Raw genomic sequence first — 9,344 nt, forward strand, 5'->3', positions numbered from 1 at the left:
GAGTCGGACATGACGGGATGCATGCACATTCCCCTCCAGTCCAAATCCCGCCCCTGCAGTGGGCTCAGGCCCCGCCCATCACTGGCACTGTGGGAAATTCAGTCTACCTATTCTGGCCCTGCTGAGAATTCCCTTCAACCTCACTGTATGAATGAGAAAACTCAGGCCCAGGAGAGGGAGACTATGTCTTCAGAAGGTCACCGGTAGGTAGTCACCTGTATAATGTCACTAGGATGGTCCTGAACTGCTATTCAGCCCAGTTTCTGCCTCCTTCAACTGACCAGATATCTAGATATCTAGTTACAGGAGAATCTAAAGACTCTCCAGGCAGAGGGGAAAAAAAGATGGCATGGACCATGCTAGCCATTTCACACTACACGAGAATCCTAGATCCAGCTACTTCTCCCCTCAGGTCATAGGAATCTAAGTTCTCCTGTCCCTTCTGTCTCCCAGAGAGAGGAGTCTGAGGCTCCATCCTTCTCCCCAGACCCAGAAGTGTGAGACCAGATCCCTCTCCTTCCAGGGCACAAGAGTCTGGGCTTTCAATCTCCAACCGTATACCCAGAAATCTCAGCCTTCAGATTTCTCTTCCCTCGGAATTCAGGCCCCCAGGACCCAGGAGTCTGGGTGCATGAGCCGTGGGCGGGGATGAAGGGAGCTCTCCGAGACACTCCCCCTGCTCACATCAGGTCAGACGGGTCTGGCTGGCCCAGCCGAAAGCAGGAGGGACTTTCACTCTGTTCTCTCCTTTTTTCTCTCCCTTCAGGCAGAGGAATAACCGGTTCTCAGAGTGGATAATTCCCAGCTCCACCCAATATTTGGACTATATCTACAGCCTGGGACTGGAACCTTGGACTCCAGGGAGGAGAGGTAGGGACTGAGAGCCCCAGGACCTGGGAGAGGAGGCAGCTAGATGCCTGTACCCTTGGGTCTTTGAAGCGGTATATCTGGGAATCTAGACATCTGAGTCCCAACACGGAGAGGTCAGATTCAAGAAAATGTTTATAAGAGAGCAAGCCAGCCGTAAGTAAAAAAAAATCAGCATGGTATCTAAAACTCAGAACCTACTCATGAGATGCAGCTAGGGATGTTTTCAGGAGGCTGCTCTAGAACTTCAGATTCCTGAGAAGGAAACAAAACGCAACAAGGCTAACTGTAGACTCTAGACACAGTACACCATGCAGAAAGGATATATGCTTCCACATTTACAATGTGCTTGGGGTAAGAGCGTCACATGGGGCCAAATAGAGGGGCATATTCTGGAACCCAGGTCTAGAACCGTGAACCAGCCAAGAGCAATCCAATAACTCAAAAGAGTGTCTGGTTCACCCCCAGAACCCCAAACATAGAGGGGAGGATGATGATATCTAAGGACAGACCTAATGCAATGCTTAACAAACCTAAGTCAGAAGCCAAACAAGAACTCAGAACCTACCAGGGACGAAAATATAACACAGAATATAACAGAGGTCACATTCTTGGTTTCTTCACATGTCTAGATAATGTTAGAACTCAGAGGGCAGAATATTTGCTCTAGAATTCAGAACATGCCCTGGAGCAAAGGAAAAAACCTAGAAAATATCAAGGAGTTTGCCTGGAACTTAGAATTGCCTGGGGGAGAATGCTGAAGGAGGCATTCTGGCAATTGAGAATTTACTGGCATAAGGACTGAGCTGGCAAAGGAAGTGGGGGTGGGGGTGGCGTGTTCTAGAAATGAGGACATTTCTAGGCTGAAGACTCCAGAACAAGAGAGGGCCTAGAGCATGTTTAAAATGCTGAAGTGGCAGATGGAAGAAGCCCACAGTCCACCAGGGGACAAGTTCTGAGCCAAGGTCACACTGGGGGAAAAGATAGACAGAGAAGGTGGGGATGGATGGGCTTAGAATACAGAACCTGAAGAAGGAAGGCACAGTGTAATCCTGGGGACTTAAGACTGTAGAACTGGATGGTGTATAAAATAGGGAGGTTCAGGGACTTCCCTGGTGGTCCAGTGGTCAAGACTCTGCCCTTTCACTGCAGGGGGTGTAGGTTCAATCCCTGGTTGGGGACCTCAGATCCCGCATACCTCACAGCGAAGCCCAAAATTAAATAAAATGAAATACGGAAACATATTCTAGAACCGATAACGCAGTTTGGAGAAAAGCTACAGCCCATAAATGGAACACAAACACACATTCTAGCACTGAGAATGCCCCTGGGAAAAGAACAGAATCTAGAACAATGCCAAGGATGTGGCTAGAACCTAGAACACACCCAAAATGAAAATTTAAAAGAAAATAAGCAAAGACTGGCTTCTTAAAAATTGGAATATGTCAGGAATTACTTGGTGGTCCAGTGGTTAGGACTAGGCACTTTCACTGCTTGGGCCTGGGTTGGATCCCTGGTCAGGGAACTAAGATCTGTGGGGGAGAAAGTGGTGGGGGGAGGAAGGAACATATCTAAGGGGAGGAAAGTGGGCTTGGGAGCTTGGCTTGGGAGCACTAATTAGAAATTTGAATTTACCTGGGGAACATCATGACTCGAATTTAGCATCCAACCTAGAATTTAGAACATACCTTGGGTGAGAAAGGAACAGAGATGTTCACTGAGAATATTCTAGGATTTAGAAAGAATTCCACGAAGCACTGCCAGTGTGCCTGTTTAGTTGGAAATATGGAAGGCAATTCTAGATCACGAAATGAACCTGGGTCACAGAGCACATCTGGAGGAAGGGATGTATGCTCGGTTTATCAATCTGAGAATGTACTTGAAGGATGGGGCATCACGATATGAAAAAATCATGATGGGGTGTTGGAAGCATCTCAAAAACCTGGGTCTCAGGGGAAAATATTGGAAATCCCAGGAAGCCCAAAATCTGAGCTGATATGGGGATGAGGCAGGGGTTTTTCAAGGCCACCAGAGTTGATGGGCAATAGTGAGGCTGTAGGGACTTGGGTCCCTAAGAGTAACAGCTGAGCAGCTAGATACTTCGGAGGTCAGAGTTGAGGAACTGGACTCCTGAATCTTTGTGGAGGCAAAAGACAGGAGATGGAAGTTTGGAGCCTGAGTCCTTATTGGAAGGGAGGGCAGGGGTAGATGGCTTTGATGAGCAGTACAGAAGGTGGGGTCTGAATTCCTGGGTCGCTGAGGGGAGACAGGATCAGGGACAGGGCATTTAGGTCTTCAAGGGGGAGGACGGACAGAAGCCAGCGAATTGCATTAAGAATTGCATTCTGAGCCCCTGAAAGGGAGGAATCATGGCGCCTGAATCCCTAAGGGGGCAGATGCTGGGGTGCCAGGAGGCTGGGTATATTTATTGGAGGGGAACAAGGCTTTGAACTGGGTCTCTAAAGGGGGCAAAGGCTGGGAAACTGGATTCCTTCCTGGAGTGGTGAAGGCTACCAGCTGGGGCCTCTAGCCAGAGGAAGTGAGGACTGACAAGGCTTCCAGAGCCGGGTAGGATCTGGATGCCCGGATTCCAAGATCCCTAAGGTGGACCAGGCAAGAACATTCAGAAGCCCCGACTCCTCAAGTAGCAGCTGGGGTCACCGAAACTTGGGTGCTGAGGATGGGGCTGAGAGCCTGGCCAGAGGACTCCTGAGGCCCGGGCGCCCAGGTCAGGAAGGGCCTGGGTATTCCCGGGTCAAAGGCGCGGCGAGGGGGATCCCCGCGCCGCCGGCACCCCCTCCCCGGAGGCGGCAGCGGGAGGTAGGGGAGACAAGGTTGCCGAGAATGGTGACCATGGACAGCTCCAGAGTGGGCCTGTGTCCAGGGCGGCCGCTGAGCCGGCCTGGACCGAGGGACTCGGCCGGCTGTACAAGCCGGAGGACCGGAGATGGGCTGACTGGGTCCCCGAATGGGGGACTATGCCGACGCGACCGGGGGAGGGGGGCCGGCGGCTCTAGCTGGGGGGGTCTGACACAGCCTTGGTCGGTGTCGATCTTCCAGGACTGGGCCGAGGAGGAGGATCTTGGTCCAGAGGGGATTCCCGGGGCTGACCTGGGAAATTAAGGCTCCTGGGCCCTGGAGGAGGCGCAAGGCGGCAGTACGCCTGGGATCCTAGGGTTCGGTTGGGGACTCTGAGAGCCGGGAGGGACACGCCTGAGTCTCTGGGGTCGGGCTGTGAAATCTGGGCTGTGAGGTCCTCGGGGAAGGAGAAGAGAATCCAGGTTCTCGAGGAGGCGGGGGAAGCTCGGCGAGGGGTCCCCCGGGTGGGCGCTGCCAGGCGGGCCGGGCTCGGCTCTTACCTACCTGGTCCGCGGCGGCTGCGGGCGGAGCTGGGCTGCAGGAGGGACGTGGGGGTGGGGTGGGGGGACCGGGCGGGGCCCCTGGCGGCGGCCGGGGCCCGGATCTGTAGCTCTGGAGCCCAGTCTCCGCGGCTCGCGCGGGCTCCGCGTCTCTTGCTCCGGCTTGGGCGCTGGGGTCCCCCTCCCCTTCACCGTCTAACAGCCCTTTACCCCCTAAAATAGACCCCTGCCCCTGTCACCGTTCAGCCTCCCCCCGCGAGGCCGCAGCCACCAGATCTAGGGGTGCTCACCAGCGCCCCCCAAATCCCACCTTCCCCCGCCAAAAAATTTCTCCTCCCTCCTCCCCCCCGCAACCAGCGCTGGGGCGGTCGTGGCCCCTTTAACAGGAGACTGACAGACGGCGCCGAGTAGCCAATGGGAGGCGGTGTCGGCGCCGGCCGGCGGTTAGGCCCCGCCCCCGCACTGCCTGGGAGGGGTCGCGCGGGCGGAGGGCGGGAGGCGGGGCTAAGGCGAGTCAGCCAATAGGCATGCGGCGTGAGGCGGCTGGGGCGGGAGGCGGAGCCCAGCATGGGGATGATGTCACCTGGAGCGAGTGGCGCGCGGCGTGGAACGCCAGTCGCGACCCCGGATTCCGGCGGTGGCGCGCGCCTGCCCTCGCGCCGCACGGGACAGGAGGGTTGGGCGGGCGGCGAGGTGGGAGTAAAAGATGGCTTTTAAGATGGGGGCGGCTCCCGGAGACACGCGCTCGGGTTATAAGGTAGGGTAAATGCCTGGTCGGCGAGTGCACCTTACTCTGCACCCCCTGAGCCCGCCTCGGGAACTGCACGTGGCACCCCCACCTCCCGCGCAGACTATTGCGCGGCCGGCAGGGCTCCCCCGGCGGACTAGGCTAATGGTTCGCTCCGCCCCGCCCACACAGAGGCCGCCCACTGACTCTGGCGCGTTTCAGGACTCCTCTGTCAGACCAGCTATAGAAAAAGAGCTTGGCTTCCGCCCTCAGAATCTCGGAAGGGTAGGGGGGAGTTGTCTTCAGCTCTGATCCCGCGCTCAGACCCAGATCGGGTCCCAGCCTCCATCCTGGACTTATCGCTGGGAAGCCGGCCAGCCTCTGTCTTCGGACCTGGCAAAAAGTCTCAAGCTCCGCTCTCAGACCCTAAAAAGGGTCTGGTCTCGACCTCAGCCTCTCTCCCTCCCACATCTCCAGACACTCCAACCCCTGGATGCAGGACAGACACAGACAATGAGGGTCAAAGATCTTTAAATAAGGAGTTGGTGACAATAAATACTGTACAGGGGAGGGGGGGAGGGTCCAGATCTGTGGTTTCAGCCTCGAGACTCCAAGGACCTAAAAGGAGGGTGAAGAGAGGGGAGCCAAGCTCAGCGGAGAAGACAGCGGTAGACATGGGAGAGAGCCAGGATTGGGGTTCCAGAGCCAAGAGCCCAGGGAAGTGGGTTGAGGGATTCCGGAGAGAGCAGGTTCCCCATCTTGGGGTGGGAGTGAGCTAAGTAGGGGCCCCCAAGGTAGTCAGAATGGTTTGGGGTGAGAGTTGGGGTCAAGGGTAAGAATCCCAGGGAAAGGAGCCAGGGCTGGGGGTGGCAATCAGTGTCTCAGAAATTACCGGCCTGGTCTGGGAGTCTGGGGATGAGGGAGGCAGAGGAGCCCCAGGGGTGTGGTGGCAAAGGGCTCACGAGTAGCTCTGATGTTGCTGGCGCCGCCGGGCGGAGCGCATCTTCTCAAAGCGGGCTTCCATCTCCTCCAGTACTCGAGGTGTGTAGCGTACCACCAGCTTCACTGAGCCCTGGGCAGCCTTCAGAAGCTCCACTGCCTTCTCATGCTGCTCACCCTCAACGCTCTGCAGGGACCGTTCAGACAGTTCATCTTTATCCCCTTCCTCCCTGTCAAAGCCTGCTGACCCCCAATCCATCCCTCCTGCCTTGTTTTTGTCCCCACCACCTGGCCCAGCTCAGACCTCATCCTAGGTGTTCCAGCCCCCAGTCTCTTATTCCCCAGAGTCCCAAGGGGGTCTTTCTATACCTCCAGGCTGAGCATCCTTCCACTGCTCACAGTCCTCCCAGGCTGACCCCAATCACCTATCTAGCTCTGCCTCCTTCTACTCTAACCACAGTGGTTTTAATTATCTGCATGCCCTAGTCCATCAGAACCAAGCCCTTTCTCTTCAGCTCATAGGAGTGCAGAGTCACAGTCCCTGCCTACAGTACCTTCAACCTAACACTCTTCTCCACCAACTCCTACTCATCCTTCAAAACCCAATTCAAGGGGACTTCCCTGGTGGCCGAGTGGCTAAGACTCTGTGCTCCCAATGGAGGGAGCCCAGGTTCACTCCCTGGTCAGAGAACTAGATCCCACATGCTGCAACCAAGACCTAGAGCAGCCAAAAAAACCCAAACAAACTCAAATGTTCCTTAATCTCCAAAAACTTCCCTCATCTACACTGGTCTGGTGCCATATCTGGGCTCTCACAGTGCTCTGTGCTTCCTCATTATCTCCCTGGTTTAGGATTATTTCAGCCAAGGTCTATCTCCCTCACCAGAGAGGGTGTCCTTGGAGGTAGCAGCAGAGGCCGGTTATTCTCAGCATATGTGCATGCTAAGTTGCTTCAGTCGTGTCCAACTCTTTGCAACCCTATGGACTGTAGCCCGCCAGGCTCCTCTGTCCATGGGATTCTTCAGGCAAGAATACTAGAGTTCGTTTCCATTTCCTTCTCCAGGGGATCTTCCTGACCCAAGGATCAAACCCGGGTCTCCTGCATTGGCAGGTGGATTCTTTACCACTGAGCCACCTGGGAAGCCCCCTAGTTACTCTCAGGGTCCGAAGCAAAGCCCAGAACAGGGTGAGACACAGAGGCAGTGTTCAGCGTGTTGAGTGAATATGAAAAACAGGGCCTCTGCTACCTTGGGCAGACTGTGACCCCTAGCCCTGCCTCAGCCCCCAACTCACCACACCATTCACTGACAGCAGCTGGTCCCCACGTTTCAGGCCTCCGTGGCGGTCAGCCACACCCCCAGGGATGACACGGGAGATGTAGATAGGTGAATTCTGCTCCTTGCCTCCCATGATGTTGAAGCCCAGGCCCTCGTCCGTCTTGGGCAGTTCCACTACCCTGGGATGTGCATGGCCCTCACTGGCTGTGAAGGCGGCCACCGTGGCCTGGGAAAGAGAAAGCCTTGGGAGGTGAGGACCCCCCACAATGGGCATATGCATTCAGGTAGAGGCTAGGCCCCCGCCTGGGGGAGGGATTCGGCCAGGGAGCTCTCCCCAAGAATGGGGCAGCTGCCACAAGTCAACACAAGATCACTCTGTAGTGACAGGACGTCCATTTTAGTCACTTTGGACACTTCAGACTGTCAAAGAGAAAGTCTCCATTTGGTGTGTGGGTGTCTTGAATTTCACCTTTTTGCCAATCTCACTTTTTTACAGAGAGAAACAAAGGCCTGGATAGAGTCTCACGCCTCGAGCAAGCAAACAGCATCTAACGGTGATTTAGTAACCGTGATTTAGTAAGATTTCAGTGTTTAACCCAGCTTCATTGTTTTCATCGTGTAAAGGTTTAAACTTATCTTCTGGTCAGGCATTTCATACTAGTTTCTAATTGTACTTGCTAATTGCCTGGAGAATTCCATGCACAGAGGAGCCCGGTGGGCTACATAGTCCATTGGGTCACAAAGAGTCGAACACGACTCAGTGACTAAAACTTTCACTTTTCACTTTCAAAGATACCTTTATATGACATTGAAGCTACAAATGTGAGATTATTCAAAATACATTATAAATACTAGTAAAGGTGATAGATAGATATGGCAAAAATCACGAAGGAGGAAACAGGAATGACTGGCTTTAGGAAGACGCTGAGCTGGACCTTGCGATTCAGTGGATACCATGAGCCACGGGGTGGGGGGAGCCTACCTTGGCCGTGGCGTGGGCCCGGATCTCAGCACTGCCGGTGATGTCCAGCGTGTCGTAGAGCTGCTCATACACCTGGTGAGGACGCAGCCCTGCCTCAGGGAGCCGCCAGCCCAGCTCCTCAACACAGGCGTCCAGGCCCGCAGACCCTCCCACCCAAGGGTCCGCTCCGCCCCCGCAACCCCGAAGCCCCGGAAACTACAACTCCCGAAGAACCCCTGGGCTGAAGCGCGGCCACCACCCCCCAACCCCCAGGAGCGCCGCCCCGGTCGCTGCTGGGAGGCGTAGTCCCTCGGCTCCGGCGACCAGGAGAACTACGGCCGCCCGCCCCGTGCCCCGGCGCCGCGGTGCTCTCACCTCCCGGATGGCAGAGCAGAAGCGGCTCTGCAGGACTCGCTGGAGGGCCTGCAGCTTCTGCGGGGGCAGCTCCCCGCTGCGCTGGAGCCGCTCGAGGAGCTCCACCGCCCGGGACACTTCTGCGGGGCGGGGGCGGGGCGCGGGCGGGGCGCACAGACACACACGGTCAGAGACGCGAAGACGCAGAGAACCCGGAGGGATTGCGGCCACAGGCCAAGTCAGGGCGAACGCAGACCCGGGGAAGAACAGCCGCATCCCGGCGGGACACCCGCAGAGTCGCCGCGGGCGGCGGAGGAGAGACTGCGGCCAGCCGGGCGCCCTGCGTGCCCGGGATCCCCACAGACACCCACGCAGAGGTGTGCGTGCAGCGGGCGCCCCCTCCCCGGCCCGCTCGCCCACGGACCCTCCCACACCCTCCGACGGCCGGACTCTCGGCGCCCCGCCCCGCCCACCCCCGCCGGGCCCGCCCACCCGCCGGGGTCTTGCCCGGGGAGGGGCGGGAGACTGGGATGCAGACCCGGGGCTGGGTGGGCAGGGCCTCGGGGCGCGCTTACCCCTCTCCAGCCCCAGCGGCTCCACCAGCGCAGCCATGTCCGCGCCGCCTCTGCGAGGCACCCGCCTGCCGGTCGCCAGCGAGGAGGGCGGGGCTGCGCGAGGCCACGCCCCGGCGACGAGCGCCCCCTGCGGAAGCGGGGCCCGGCGAGCTCGAGCCTGCCCACCCGCCTCGGGTCCTGTCTCGCTGCCCTGCCCTCAGACCCCATCCGGGTGTTGGGTTAGTGACCCCTCCTATTGCAGCTTCTGTCTGTCTGCACCACCTTCCATCTCATCTGTCTGTCCTG

At 57.1% G+C, this 9,344-nt stretch overlaps 2 protein-coding genes across 4 annotated transcripts; one reads left to right on the forward strand and one right to left on the reverse strand.

The window, feature by feature from the left end:
- The first annotated feature begins 4,753 nt into the window (after positions 1-4,753).
- CUNH19orf73 (chromosome unknown C19orf73 homolog) lies at positions 4,754-5,447 on the forward strand. Its single transcript, XM_040253828.1, is given in 4 exon segments — positions 4,754-4,863; positions 4,964-5,024; positions 5,026-5,241; positions 5,243-5,447. Coding segments are annotated over 4 exon segments (528 nt in total). The 3' UTR covers positions 5,384-5,447.
- Positions 5,448-5,467: 20 nt separating this feature from the next.
- On the reverse strand, positions 5,468-9,124 carry LIN7B (lin-7 homolog B, crumbs cell polarity complex component). 3 transcript variants are annotated; one of them, XR_005723194.1, is made up of 6 exons: positions 9,060-9,124; positions 8,506-8,624; positions 8,152-8,223; positions 7,186-7,395; positions 5,846-6,079; positions 5,468-5,571 (listed from the first exon to the last, which is right to left on the reverse strand). XR_005723194.1 is itself a non-coding variant. In XM_040252317.1 (6 exons), exons 1-6 carry the CDS (start codon positions 9,094-9,096, stop codon positions 5,550-5,552), a joined length of 624 nt encoding a protein of 207 aa, XP_040108251.1. In that variant the 5' UTR covers positions 9,097-9,119; the 3' UTR covers positions 5,468-5,549. The 3 variants fall into 3 exon arrangements, 1 of the variants encoding a protein (XP_040108251.1); XR_005723195.1 differs by having other exon boundaries at positions 5,850-6,079; positions 9,060-9,119; XM_040252317.1 differs by having other exon boundaries at positions 5,916-6,079; positions 9,060-9,119.
- Positions 9,125-9,344: the final 220 nt, after the last annotated feature.

The sequence above is a fragment of the Oryx dammah genome, unplaced genomic scaffold, assembly GCF_014754425.2.
Source record: "Oryx dammah isolate SB20612 unplaced genomic scaffold, SCBI_Odam_1.1 HiC_scaffold_13, whole genome shotgun sequence".
In the NCBI taxonomy this organism is placed as follows: domain Eukaryota; kingdom Metazoa; phylum Chordata; class Mammalia; order Artiodactyla; family Bovidae; genus Oryx; species Oryx dammah.